Raw genomic sequence first — 14,898 nt, forward strand, 5'->3', positions numbered from 1 at the left:
TACTAGGTACCCACAAAAATTAAACATTTTTTAAAAACATCCCGAATAAATATATATTTATTCAATGTTTATTAAAAATAATTTAAATATGTTAATATTAATAAAGTACTAGAGATGCATACTGGAACATGTGTCATTGTTTTTAGATATGATATATAATGAAGATACAATATAAGCATGATTGTCTGCAGATACTTTTAAAGAAGATACAGTGCTGAATTGACTCCTCTGGTTGGGAGCAAACTCCCTCAAAATAATGCTTTTACATAAAATACATAAATAAATAAGGTTCATTGTAATTTTTATTTATGACATTATAAGTTAGAATTAAATAATAATTATTTTAAACACAGAATAAAATGTAGAACATGATAGAATGACATTTTTAACTACAAGAGTAAAGCAAAGCTAAGAAAATGATTAGAATATGGGACTTGTGAAACTGTGAAACCCACAGGGACAGCTTGTCATCTAACTCCTCTTTCTCTCCCATACAAGGTAAGACCACAAGTAACCATCTGTTATGCACAGGCTCCAGTTCTAGTCCCTGGGTGTTCAGCATCCAGTTTGAACCACAGGTGAGGACAGTTAGCATCTGAGAAGAGCTTTACACACAGGGTCCAGTGGTTCATATAGTTTCCTATTTCATGGCCAAGTTGATTGGCATCAAGTATTTCCTGAAAGAACCTCTTACAATAATGTGTCTGTGCTAGGGACTACTACAGAGGAGGAGGAGGGATGGGGTTATGAGCTGAAAAACTACCTAACAGGTAGTATGCTGACTACCTGGTGACAGGATCATCCATAATCCCAACCTCAGCCTCATGCAATATACCCATGTGACAAACTTGCACTTGTACCCCTGAGTCTAAAATAAAAGTGGAAGTTATTTAAAATAATAACAATGTATCTGTAGAAAATGAAAAGAAGCTGACAGTACACTTGCGCTTGGTTCTCTCAGTTGTTCTCATAATTTATTATTCCTCTTGAGTTCTTTGTAAAGAGCCTCAGGAATGTAGAATTTTTTTAACTGGCTGGTTGGGGCAACCTCCTGCAGTATAGCTCCAGTGAGTACTGAAATGCTCATTTGAAGTGAAGAGAGAAACCGTGTTCCGGTATTACTTGAAATCCCTCAGTGGGGTTGCAAATTCGCTTATCTTGTTCTAATCTGTGCTTGCTCTAAGATTCACAGTCTGAATGGCCCAGGCTTCCTGGAGCTTGAATTGCGAAACATGGCTTTATGTCTTTTCTCTTGTAAAGAGCTCATAGATTTCTTTGGATGACTGAAAGAAGCGAGATATGCTTGTATTCACAGTGCTTTAGGAGGCTGAGGTGGGAGGATCGCTGGTACCCAGGTATTCATGGTTCCAGTAAGCTATGATAGTGCCACTGCACTCCAGGCTGGGTAACAGAATGAGAAGAGACGCTGTCTCAAAAAAACAAAAACAAAAACAAAAAAACCAAATGGACCGTCCTGTTTTAAAATTCTTTGCCATAAGTCCGTATTTGAAAGGCAAGTGATGTTCAGGGAAATACAGTAACCTATTCTTGCTTAGCAACGTTCTTTGCTTTTTAGCAATCAGAGATAAAGCCTGGGGTGCCATGAGCCTTATATAAGTGCAATTGTCCTTAAAAACCCAGAAGTGTTAAATACACATGATCAGATTTTCTTGAAACAGTTTATTGACACCAGGTATAAGTCTGGCTATGTCACCAGAAGGTTCTTTTGCTTAGTGAAGAGATGACAAGAATAAAGGTAAAAGAGCAATAAATCAAATGCCTCCCCCTTTTTAAAAGGTTTAAATGAGAAGGGGGATGGGGAAATAAGAAGCCAACAAGTTGTTTGACCCTAGAGAAAAAACTTTTAATTTTTCATGTCAGTTCACCTCTTCTCAGGTCGTTAAATGATGACAGCTGAAACTGTAACATCAGGATTTTAAGAAGTGGAAGTTTAGATGGTGTATTATGTGTTAATGAGAGACAAATAAAGTATGTATCAAGTCTATACTAATCTCTTAAGTGAATTAAAGTCTGAATAATTCACACATAATAGCTTGTAATTGAGATTATTTCTATTTTTGAGAGAAGGAATTAAATCAAAATTAATGTGACTGGCCTGGAGTAAAGTGCTGACTAAGCAAATAAGGAACTTTTGATGAAAATTTGAATTAGAAAAAAAATATATATATATATACACTCTCTCTATATATATTTTCTATATATATATATGCTCTCTCTATATATTTTTTTCTCTATATATATATCTATAGCCCAGGCTGGAATGCAATGGCACAATCTCGGCTCACTGCAACCTCTTCTTCCTGGGTTCCAGTGATTCTCCTGCCTCAGTCTCCCGAGCAGCTGGGATTGCAAGTGCCCGCCACCATGCCCTGCTAATTTTTGTGGTTTTGGTAGAGATGGGGTGTCACCATGTTGGCCAGGGTGATCTTGAACTCCTGACCTCGCATGATCCACCTGCCTCAACCTCCCAAAGTGCTGGGATTACAGGCATGAGCCACCACACCTGGCCCATTTTTTTATTTTTGTTTTTTTTTCTTCAGCTTTTATTTTAAGTTTGGGGTACATGTGTAGGATATGCAAGTTTGTTACAAAGGTAAACATGTGCCGTGGTGACTTGCTGCACAGATCAACCCATCACCTAGGAACTGAGCCCAGCATTCATTAGCTATTCTTTCTGGTGCTCTCCCTCCCCACAGTCTCCCCAGGCCTCAGTGTGTGTTGTTACCCACCATGTATACATGTGTTCTCATCGTTCAGCTCCCGCTTATAGGTGAGACTGATTTTCTGTTCCTGCATTAGTTTGCTGAGGATAATGGTTTCCAGCTCCATCCATGTCCCTGCAAGGGGCATGAGCTTCTTTTTTATGGCTACATAGTATTCCATGGTATATATGGACCACGTTTTCTTTATCCAGTTAATCATTAATGGCCATTTGGGTTGATTCCATGTCTTTGCTATTTTGAATAGTGCTACAAGAAATATACGTGTGCATATTACATGTTTATATTAAAGTATATTCTAATACTTATATTTTGTTCTTTCATACTTCACCCAGTTTCTGAGTTCATAATTGATATGGTTCTGAACTGCCTAAACACAGTACTGTAACTATTTTATGGTTTATATTGGGAGGATATCTTTATTTAAATCCTCTCCTATCATTTGTCTACAGCTTTCCTCAGACATCGTTTTGGACTGAAATTTCTAATGTTTGTTTTCATCCCCAGAGGTGAATTTTACTTTGTTTAAATGTGAAAGAAATCCCTCAGCTGTTTTGTATTAACGACCTGTTAAAAAAATGAAGGAAAATATTTTTTACTGCTTAATTCTCAGACAGGGATTTTGTGCCCAAATAAATGCCTTGGATGAAGAAATTCACACTTGGCAGGAATTAAATCCTTGTGGTGGAATAGTCACTTAGCTACTTATGTAAAATTTATATTCAAATTTCATAAACTTGAACTTTCAAAAATATAAGCTTCTCTGCACTGAAGTTCTTTCACATTGCATTTTACTGATGAGCATGGTTTTCTTGGAAATGTTCCAATGTGTGTCTACCTATGTTTTTCTAGAAGTGGATTTACCAGAATTGAGAAATAGTTTATAAACTGATATAATAACAACAAGGCACAGTCAACCCTCAGGCCAATTCCCCTCTCAGCTTTCCGGATCTTTATCTTAGTGTTAGTATACTATGTATCTTGAGCACATCATGTTCCTTTTCTTATTGTTTGATAGACTTAGGAGTTAGTCACGCCTAAATTCCAATCCCTGGTTCACTTTTCTGTGTATGTAGCTTTAAGCCTCCTCAGCTTTCTCTGCCTCAGTTTTCTCATCTATTAAATAGGAATAATAAAATTTTGTAGAGTTGTTGGAAGATTAGAGATAATATATACAGAATACCTAACACTGGGCCAACTACCTATAGCAGGCACTGAATAAATAGTAGAGACTAGTGTTTCTATTATAATCCACAATTTGATAGTGTCTTTCAATAATGATCACTTTGCCATACTTAAGCATTACCACCTTCATATCCTATTTCAGTCAAATTAAAGAAGCTCTCAAAAAAGTAATATATTAAAGGGAAGATAGTTCAGAGGCATCCATAAATTACCTGCAAATCCATATTAGGCATTAGACAATTACAGGATATTCTTTGGAAATTATGATAAGTAGTTTTTCTTTGCTTTGCTTTTGTTTTGTTTTGCTTTTCCAAAATAATAAGTATTTAAATCAACCTTTTACATTCTATGCTAATATCCCCTGTTATTCAATGATGCCTGTAAAATTTGTGTAGGTATTTGCAGATTAAAATATCTGGGAAAAGGCTCATTTGGCGTTTTAACAGAGCTTTTGTACATTATTTCAGTTGGTGATCCTAACTTTATGCATAGGTATTCCTATATTCGTTTGGCAGATAAGGAAACTAAGACCCTAAGAGAACAAGAGGTTTATGCAAGTGGAAGAACAAAATCTATATCCCAGATCTTCAGGCTCCTAATTCAGTTTTGTTTCCATTATTTCTTTCATGGATATAAGGTTAAGTAAAAAATAAAAAATAAAAAAAGAATGAAAACCAAATAGTATTAAAGTCCCAATAGTTAACACCAGGGTTTACCTTTTAAAAGCAAAATCTCACCATTGAATCTCCTCTGTTTTAATACCTTCAGTGGTTCCCCTCTGTGTATTACAAAGTTCAAAATTAGAAGGTATTTCCAGCACTTTGGGAGGCCGAGACGGGCGGATCACGAGGTCAGGAGATCGAGACCATCCCAACATGGGCTAACATGGTGAAACCCCGTCTCCACTAAAAAATACAAAAACCTAGCTGGGCGAGGTGGCGGGCGCCTGTAGTCCCAGCTACTCAGGAGGCTGAGGCAGGAGAATGGCGTGAACCCGGGAGGTGGAGCTTGCAGTGAGCTGAGATCCGGCCACTGCACTCCAGCCTGGGCGACAGAGCGAGACTCCGTCTCAAAAAAAAAAAAAAAAAAAGAAGGTATTTCACTCATCTACTACAATTCCCCACATAAACCCTAAACCCCCCAAAACCAGACCTGTTTGAAAATTTGGGAGCACACCAAATCTTTTTGTGCCTCTATGCCTTTGCTTAGTTTCTTCTCCATATATCCTTGACCTCCTTTCAATAGCTATTATATTTTTACATCTATTATGTACTTAATTAATTTATCAAATGTCTACATAATGCTTACTGTGTCCTAGACACTGTCTGAAATGATTCACAAATACTTACTCAGTTAATTCTCACAATTCCAGGAGACAAGTAATATCATCCCATTTTACCAAAGATAGAACTGAGGTATAGAGCCAAGATTCTAGAATGCAGAGGCTGTTTTTAAACTGGGTACTCTTAAGCACTGCACTGTGGTACATATGCAGCAGGAACTTCAAAATTGAAAAGCATACCATATTTTGCAAACACTGATGTCTAGATGGGATGCTACCAAAGACCTCCCAGTTGCAGAATTCAATTACCTTGTAAATTTACCATCAACTGGAACCTAGCTCTCATGTTGTTAGAGTCAGAAACCTGATATTTTTCAGCAATAGCACCAAGAACACATCCTTTTCTTGGGCGTGTACTCACAATGACTCAGCCCATGAGATGAATATTTCAAACTAGAATGCCAGTTGATTAATTTACAGCAAGGAATAGAACTGTCCATCACATGGACCAGAGTACCCACATCAGCATGGCCAGCACTCTCTGTTCTCAGCAGTCACGAAAATCCAGATCACTCTTGGTAAGTAGCTTGGTCAACCTGATACCATAATGAGGGGCGGTCCTTGGATGAGCTGAATGTTCATTGGTATCAGCAAGGTCAGCATGAGTCATCTATGTGGAGATTGCGGCAGTCTTGTCAATGGGACATGCAAGACTTGAAATTCATTGGCCTTTTGTCTTGGACATTGCTGGACTGGACACTGACAAACATGTGTCTTTGTCATGCTCCTTATTTCTGTGGTTCCAATGCCTGGCCAGACATTCCTTTTCTATTTTTAATGCATAGTAATAGTCAGTCTGATTACAGTCAAGTCTTTAGGAATAGGAACCTTTCTATATTTTTAAGATAGTCTGTGTATCATTGTATTCTCAGATGACATTTTCCTTCTGGTAACATTCTCAAGACCTAATACAATTACTATACGCATTTCTTACATCAAATTATATGATTAATTTTCTTAATAACAAAGACCAAGTCATATTCATTCTTCTTTGTATTCTTCATAGTAATTTCATTGCCAAACACATAACAGAAGCTCTGTGGACGTTTATTGAACAAAAAAGTAAATTAGGAGGCATTAAAGCATTGTGATCATGAGTGTATGAGTTCTGAAGCCAGATGGCTTGGTTTCAAATGTCAGCTCTACAACTTAATAGTTGTGTCATTTTGGCAAGTTACTTAACCTTCCTAAGCTTCAGTTTTGTCATCTGTAAAGTGGATATGATGATGGTATTCAAAATGGTATTAATATTTTGAGAATATTAAATAAATTTATACATATTACAAACTTATAAATGTACCTGGAATTCTAAAAGTAGTAGGTATTAGTATAATCATTCTCAGAGGATTTTGTAGTATATTTTTACTTTTTAAAAAAGTGTGACATATTTTGAAAAGAGTACAGTACTGTTTTTCATGACTTAAGTGTCAACATTGAATGTTTTATCAAAAGTTGATTGTTTTTATTCATAAGAATTCAGTAAAATGGAAACTCCCATGTATTGCTGGTGGGAGTATGTAATGGTACAACCTTTATGGAATGCATTTTGGCAATATTTATGAAGAAACTTACAAAAGTTCATTCCCTTTAGTCTAGTAATTCTCTTCTAGAAATTTATCTATTCAAAAAACACAGTCAGAAACTTTGATAAAACATAAGCACAAAGTTGGTTTATCATACTATCATTTATCAAACCCCAAAGTGGAAATTACTTAAATGACAAATAATGAAAGAATAATTATGCAAAAAATTACATCATTTGTTAGAATATTATGTAGCTCTCAAAATGGTGTTTTTAAAGTTATTTAATACTGTGAGAAAATGCGTCCCAAAATATTTTAAATGGAAACAAAAACAGGCTACAAAATTGCATAAGTGATGTGATTTTTTTATTTATACTGGAAAGGGCTAAATAAATCAAAATAATAGTGACTGTCTTTAGATGAGGCAACTAGCAGGGGACTTCTTTTTTTTCTTTTTGGTAATCTGTCTTTTCCAAAACCTCCATAATGAGCATATATTTTAGAAATAAAAATAATTTTTTTAAGAATTATGACTTTCCACATTCTTAGAATTATGATTTTAAGACATGTTGAATATTAATTCCATTAATTCCAATTTATTTTCAAGATCTAAGTTTTTCAATGAAATATATCTTCAGTTTTATATCAGAAATAAGAAAGGATTCATTGAATATCAGTTTTTTCAGAAAAGTTTGCACTAACAGTTATTTGATTAAATATGCACTACGCACTTATTTTGAAGATTTTTGAAGCAAGACAAATACTTAGTTTCAACCCTTATAGAGAACAATTTACATCTATAACTTCTTTAGATCTGCTCATTTGATTTTTAATAGTAACCCCTCTAAGAACATGCTTAGAAGAAAAGAGAGGCCCTTTTACTAGTATTTAGAGGAAATTTTTTATGAGAAAATATTTCTGATTTTGAGCCTTTCATAAGTAGTAATTTTTTTTTTCTTTTTGCAACCTAGGAGCTGTGAAGGAAGAAATATCCGATACAGAACATGCAGTAATGTGGTAAGTATAAGGTTCTGAGATTGTGATCATGTATTTTTGTTAGCACTGAATGGTGCTAAGCAGTTTTATATCCTGAGCAGAAAATCAACCAATTAGAATTTCACTGAAAGTTTTTATCTCATACTGTACTGATTATGCAGGACTAAAATGATATTTTTAATGTTCCTCAATATAAACTTCTAATCATTTGAGCAGCTTGAAACTAACTAGACTGTTTCAAAACAAGGACTCTGCATTTCCTCCCTACTTTCTGCCTTTTTGCATATAGATCTCACGAGGATGAGTAAGAGGGGTGATAAGAGGGAAACAAGTTGGGGTATCATGAAATAAATATTAGTAAATCAAACTCAGATTTGACAAACTCATTCATTTATTCAACAAATATTATTCAGTGCCAACTATGTATGAGGCACTACACTAGTACAAGAATAAATAACATATGGTCCCTGTTTTAAACATCTGTAGTATAGTAAGAGGTATAGAGAAAGAAGACAGATGTGCATTGCACATAACCACACTCTAGGACAAAATATGACAAAGCCATAGAGAATGAATAAAGTTCTTTGTGGGTTAAAAGAGAGAGAAATCCAAAGGGTCTTAAAGGAAAAGGTGATTTGAGATAGGGCTTGCAGGACTATGACTAGCCCATATTGGGTTTGAAGGGATGACAGTCAGTCCAATGGAGAGGACATAAGGGGCAACTTTGGAGGCAGGAATGTCTGAACACTCATTTCAGTAGAGTTGAGTATAGCAGTATAAAAGAGAATTGAAATATGTTTTTGAGGTTATACCATAAAAAGATTCGAATGTTAGTCTTCAAAGTTTATATTAGTTCAGTGAATAATGGGAGTTACTAGAGCAAGAGTATGGTGTTGCAGAGTTTCCCTTTTAGAAAGGTTAATTTTTTAGTGATACAAGGGTTGCACTGGAACAGGAAATGGATGAGGAGCAAGAAGTAATGAAGGCTTAAACCTTCATTAGTAGTCGCAGCTACTCAGGAGGCTGAGGCAGGAGGATCCCTTGAGCCCAGGAGTTCAAGACCATCCTGGGGAACATAGCAAAACCCTGTGTCTTAAAAACAAAAAGAAGAAGAAGAAGGAGCACTTAAACCCAGAGGAAATACTAAATGGATACAAGAGAGATCAAAATTAAGTTCACTCTACAAGACTTGAAAAGAATTTGATATTAGAATGATAAGTTGAAGTGGGAATAAAGGAAACAAAGAGGCATATGCATATTTAGGGCTTTTGTACTTGCTGATTCCTTTGTTGAAAAAGCTCTTTCCTCAATATGATTGGCATTTTTATTATTCCACGTTTCCCTTCTGCATTGCCCAGCAGAGAGTCTCTGTGAGGGCTCCACCCCTGCAGCAGACTTTTGCCTGAACATCCAGGTATTTTCATACATCCTCTGAAATCTAGGCAGAGGTTCCCAAACCTTAATTCTTCTGCACACCTGCAGGACTGCCACCACATGGAAGCTGCCAAGGCTTGGGGCTTGTACCCCGTTAAACAATGGCCTGAGCTGTACCTTGGCCACTTTTAGCTACAGTCGGAGTGGCTGGGACACAGGGCACCAAGTCCATCCAGAGGCTGCGTAGAGCAGGGGTCCCTGGACCTGGCCCAGGAAACCATTTTTCCCTTCTAGGCCTCTGGGCCTGAGATGGGAGGGGCTTCCAGGAAGGTCTCTGACATGCTCTGTAGACATTTTCCCCATTGTCTTGGTGATTAACATTCATCTCCTCATTACTTATGCAAATTTTTGCAGCAGGCTTGAATTTCTCCCAGAAAAAAAATTTTTTTCTATTGCATCATCAGGCTGCAAATTTTCCAAAGTTTTATGCTCTGCTTCCTCTTGAATGCTTTGTCACTTAGAAATTTTCTTCTGACAGATACCCTAAATTGTCTCTCTCAAGTTCAAAGTTACACAGATCTCTAGGGAAGAGGCAAAATGTCCCCAGCCTCTTTGCTAAAGCATAAATAAGAGTCATCTTTGCTCTAGTTCCCAACAAGTTCCTCTTCTCCATCTGAGACCACCTCAGCCTAGACTTTGTTGTCCATATCACTATCAGCATTTTGGTCAAAGCCATTCAACAAGACTGTAGGAAGTTCCAAACTTTCCCACATCTTCCTGTCTTCTGAGCCCTCCAAGTATCCACGAAGTTCCAAACTTTCCCACATTTTCCTGTCTTCTTCTTAGCCCTCCAAACTGTACCAGCCTCTGCCAGTAACCCAGTTCTAAAGTCACTTCCACATTTTCGAGTATCCTTATAGCAGCACCCCACTCCTGATACCAGTTTACTGTATTAGTCCGTTCTTATGCTGCTTTAAGGACATACCCAAGATGGGGTAATTTGGAAAAAAGAGATTTAATTGACTCACAGTTCTTCAAGGGTGGGGAGGCCTTAGAAAACTTACAGTCATGGCAGAAGGGGAAGCAAACACATCTTTCTTCATATGTGTCAGGTGAAAGAAAAATGAGCACTGAGTGAAGGGAGAAGCCCCTTATAAAATCATCAAATCTTGTGATAACTTACTATCCTGAGACTAGCATGGGGGAAATTGCCCCCATGACTCAATTATCTCCACCTGGTTCTTCCCTTGACACATAGGGATTATGGGAAGTACAATTTAAGATGAGATTTGGGTGGGGACACAGCCAAACCATATCAGACTCTGACCTCATATTACTTAAAATCCATAGCACTCCATGAGCCAAAATCTTTATAGCTTGTAGAATCAAACTGACACTGAATTTTTTAATGAGAATCTAGCTTCTTCAAATAATTTTTCTTGCTTTTAGTGATGACAGAAGCAGCACTGCCAAGAAACACAAAAATAATTTTTTAAGAAAGAATCTTTTCATGATCACATCCCAGTTTTTCAAATTAGGAAATTTAGAACAATGCAGTTAAATACTCTTTGTTAGATGCTTGATTTGGAAAAACTTGAGAGTCTCTTAGCTAAATCACCAGGGTCATCTTTAATCCCTGGACAACTTCCTTGGGGCACTTCTGAACTACTTCATCTCCAAAGATTCAGCCTCTTTTCCTATTTTTTGTAGAACTGCTACATATAACTTTTTGGGGGAGTTCATATTCCCCAGGATAATCTGAGGAGTAGAAAACATCTCCCCAGTTTCCCTTTTTTTTTTTTCTGAAAAGTCAGCTCACAGACTTTTAAAAATTTATTGCCAACCACTCTATAAGTGGTTTGTCAATACAAGAAAGTTAAAGTTCCCATAATGTTTGCATAGTTCTCATAGTCATGGTACTTTCTTACATTCTGTGTAGCTGGTTCAAGGAGACTATTTTCATTCCTAAGGACAGAGTTTATCTAATCTTTCCCATTTTACGGTTGCCTGCTCTATTCTAAGGAAACAGCAAGGTGCTCCCTCTCTGAAAGGAGAGACAAAGGTGCTATTGGTAGACAATAGATGTGAGCTAGCAAACCAATCAAAGAGGTCATTTAGGTCTCAGAGAGTTCACCACAAGACTAACTGAAGGAGTCTCTCAAAAAGGTTTCCTTAGGTCATATCTTCACATTAAACCTCAAATTTGAACCCCTTGAAATTAATTAGGGATTTTAAAGTGACTTACAATGTGTTTAGAGTACTTATAAACTGTTTCTTTTGCGCTATCCTTAAGGCTCATATGAGTTGGTGTTTAGGAGACAGTGACCATAATTAGCAACATAATAGGCCACGCTGCTTGTGGTAGCTGGTGGTGCTCTTAATTTCTTTATTAAATTATTTGTTGCTCACTACAACATTTTACTGTTTTTAAGACAACAATATGTATTAAGCTCAAGAATTGTTCTTGGTCCTGGTGTTCATTGTTAAATAAAACCAAGACCCAATTCTCCTGAAGCTTTCATTCTAATGGAGGAAAAGAGGTTACAAACAAGCATGCAAACAAATTATTTAAAAGGAAATATATGAGATAGCAGTTGATGCAATGCAGAGAATTAAGCTATTGGTAGCTAGTTCAGAGAGGAAGGTCAGAAAATCCACTTGAGGAGTAACACTTGAATAACAAGAAGGAAACAGCTGTATGAATACTTGACGAGCAGAAATCCAGAAAGAACAGCTAGTGCAAAGGCTGTGAAGTACGAGAGAACTTGGTGTGTCAAGGAAAGCATAAAACCAATATACCTAAAGTCTAGTGTGCAAGAGAAAGAGTACTGGAAGATAAGAAAAAATCAAAACCAGAGGTAGGTGGGAGCTAGATCATGCAAGACACTGTAAAGTACTTACATTATATTTTAAGTTCAAAAATTAGCTACTGGATGGCCAGGCACCATGGCTCACACCTGTAATCCCAGTGTTTTGGGGTTGAGGGACAAGGCAGAAGGGTCACTTGAAGTCAGGAGTTTGAGACTAGCCTGAGAAAAATAGCAAGACCTTGTTTCTACAAAACAAAAACAAAATATTAGCCTGGTGGTGTGCACCTGTTGTCCCAGCTACTGGGGAGGCTGAGACGGGAGGATTGCTTGAGCCCAGGAGTTTGAAGTTGCAGTGAGCCTTGTTTACATCACTGCACTTAAGCCTGGAAGATAGAGCAAGACCCTATCTCTATTTAAAACAAACAAACAAACAAAAACAAAGACAAACAAACAAAAAAAAACAAGAACAAGAAAAAGAAAAAGAAGAGGAAGAAGCTCCTGGATAGTTTTAAGCAGGGGAGAGTAGAACTGGACTTACAATGAAAAAGATAGGTTTGGCTGCAGGCTCAGCCTGGAGAATGGATGCAAAGCAGGGGGAAGGAGCAGAAATTCTAAGAGGGCGATCACTGCAGTAGTTCAGGTGGGTGCTAATGGTTGCGTGGACTAGAATGGCTCTGGTGGGAGCATTTGGGTATGTTCTAGAGATAGAAGGGCTTTTCCTAAGTTATGGTGCCTCATCCTCAATTTGACATGATTCACTCTTGTGATCTCCAGCATTGTTGTGTGGAACAGGAGGCAGAGAGAACAGAATAATCATGGCAAGTTTATAATTTCTTTGAGCCTCAGTTTCTACACTCAAACAGTGAGAGATTTGAAACGGATGACCTCAAAGGTCCCGTCCACCTCTGAAATTCTGTAATTCTTAGGGAGTATCATATCTGGACTATACTGGATTTGGATCTGAATGCAGATTAATGAAGATGTCTATGCTAGTTTAGTAATTGGCATGATTATAGTGAAAAGATTCATAGCCAGGGATAAAGTAGAGTCAGAGCAAAGAGAGTCAATGTGGAGAGTGGAAGCAAAGTTCTCATTCTTGCTGTACAATTGACCGTTCATCTTGACTAGTAATTCTCACTGAGGTTGTGAAAATTCATGGGATTCACAGAGTTGTTCATGTGGTTCTTAATGGTGGTCATAAGGTAAATTCCCATTTGGTCTTTATGTCCATTTTTCTCATAAGGCCTTTGTATATCACAAAGTCAGGAAACATTTGCTGCTTTATGTCAAGGATCAAATGGAACCTATGGAAGAAACAATAACTCTGCTACAGGTCTTCCTTGGGCAGAATTTGAAAGAAACTGTTGAAACAACATTCAGACCAGAAAACTACCCCTGAAATCTAGACAGATGCTCTAGAAAATAATAACAACTGCAGGAGCTGATCAGTGAGCCTGCACGCTGGACTCTTTCCAGCCAAGAGGCACTCTAAGATGGGAAGTAGGCTACTAAACTTTGCCATAATCTAGTCCTTATTATTCTAGCAGTTGAAAATAAGGCATGATGCTACTTGCCAGGGCCATTTATTTGTTTGCGTATTCACTTATTCATTCTCTTGATCAATCAGTTTTAAAACAGCATTTATTGAATACCCAACTCCTGTTCTGCACTAGGGATATTAGGAGTTGCCACCATCAATAAAGAGGTAGGCAGGCTGTCCTTGGGGAATGTCAGAGGCTACTAGAAAAGACAAATACACAAACACAAAACTAAATGAAGTATGACGCACACTATCAGTATGGAGGTAAGAACAAAGTGCTAAGTCATGGAAGGACCATGTGTCTTTCACCCCTGTATACTCAGCATCTGGCATTCGGTGTCTGACACCATGCCTCTTGCACTATGAACTGGGAAATGCAGAAAACTCACAGAACTGCCTTAGGACATTTTAAATATTTATGGGAAACATATCAAGACTTAACATATGTTGAACATTCTTTGAACTATTTGATCATGCTGTATTCCTTTTTATGACATCTTATCTTCGTAAAGTTGGGTTTGCTTTGATAAAAAGCAAGCACTGTGAGAAAAACAACATGGAATAGGAAACAAGAATGAGGACTGTCCAATCTGATTCCAGGCTTTGGGAAGTAGTACAGGCACACACATCCCATTAGTAAATAAACGTTATTTATGAATGAAGTAAAATAGTACCTTTCTCTCAAGTTATATGCATTGTTTTTTTCAAATGGCTATTAAGTCATTAGGACACAAATATATATTAAGTTGCTTGGACCTAACTGCTTAATAAATGGGATTGTTTGGTATTCCTGTTGGCCTAGGAATACCACAAAAAAATTGCCCAGACATTAATGGTGCTGTAAACAAATTAAGAGCCTCTGATCCAACTCACTGTAGTCATTCAACACGTAGGATGAATGAAAAAATGCATGACATTCTAAATAAGGTGACAGTTGAGCTGAGCTTTAAAAGATGGGAGGGATTTTTTTCAGGCTGCCATGAGAGAGAGAAAGAGAGAGAGACAGAGTTAGTTTTCTGAAAAATGGAAGTAGAGTCAACAATATCCACTGGGATTTACTAGGTCTCAGGTACTTTTTCTAGGCGCTGGGGTGTAATATTAACGGAGAAAGATAATGCCCCTGTTCTTATGAAGCTTATATTATAGTGCAAGAAGGCAGATGATAAATAAAGTTTTAAAAGATGACAGTTACATATAGTGAAGATTATGCTACACTTGATCTTAGCCAAAAGGCCGAGAAGCAATAGTGAATGATTATGAAAGAAAGAAAGCAGAGTAATGGGATAGAGAGTGACACAGGGGTGGAAGGTTGCTCTACATGAGGTGGTCAGGAAATTCTCCCTGAGGTGACATTTAAACGTCCTTAGTATGTGTGGAAGGTGAGGCA

At 37.3% G+C, this 14,898-nt stretch overlaps 1 protein-coding gene and 1 pseudogene across 4 annotated transcripts in view; one reads left to right on the forward strand and one right to left on the reverse strand.

Moving 5' to 3' along the window:
* Positions 1-14,898, forward strand: part of LOC105489066 (ADAMTS like 1) — a 950,014-nt gene that overhangs the window by 586,865 nt on the left and 348,251 nt on the right. For all 4 annotated transcript variants that reach the window (XM_011753701.3, XM_011753699.3, XM_011753700.3 and 1 more), the window contains one exon: positions 7,763-7,808. In XM_011753701.3, the coding sequence (XP_011752003.2) occupies positions 7,763-7,808 (46 nt within the window). The remainder of the gene's footprint in view (positions 1-7,762; positions 7,809-14,898) is intronic.
* On the reverse strand, positions 14,621-14,756 carry LOC112427922 (U2 spliceosomal RNA; annotated as a pseudogene).

This window comes from Macaca nemestrina, chromosome 14, assembly GCF_043159975.1.
Source record: "Macaca nemestrina isolate mMacNem1 chromosome 14, mMacNem.hap1, whole genome shotgun sequence".
NCBI lineage: Eukaryota > Metazoa > Chordata > Mammalia > Primates > Cercopithecidae > Macaca > Macaca nemestrina.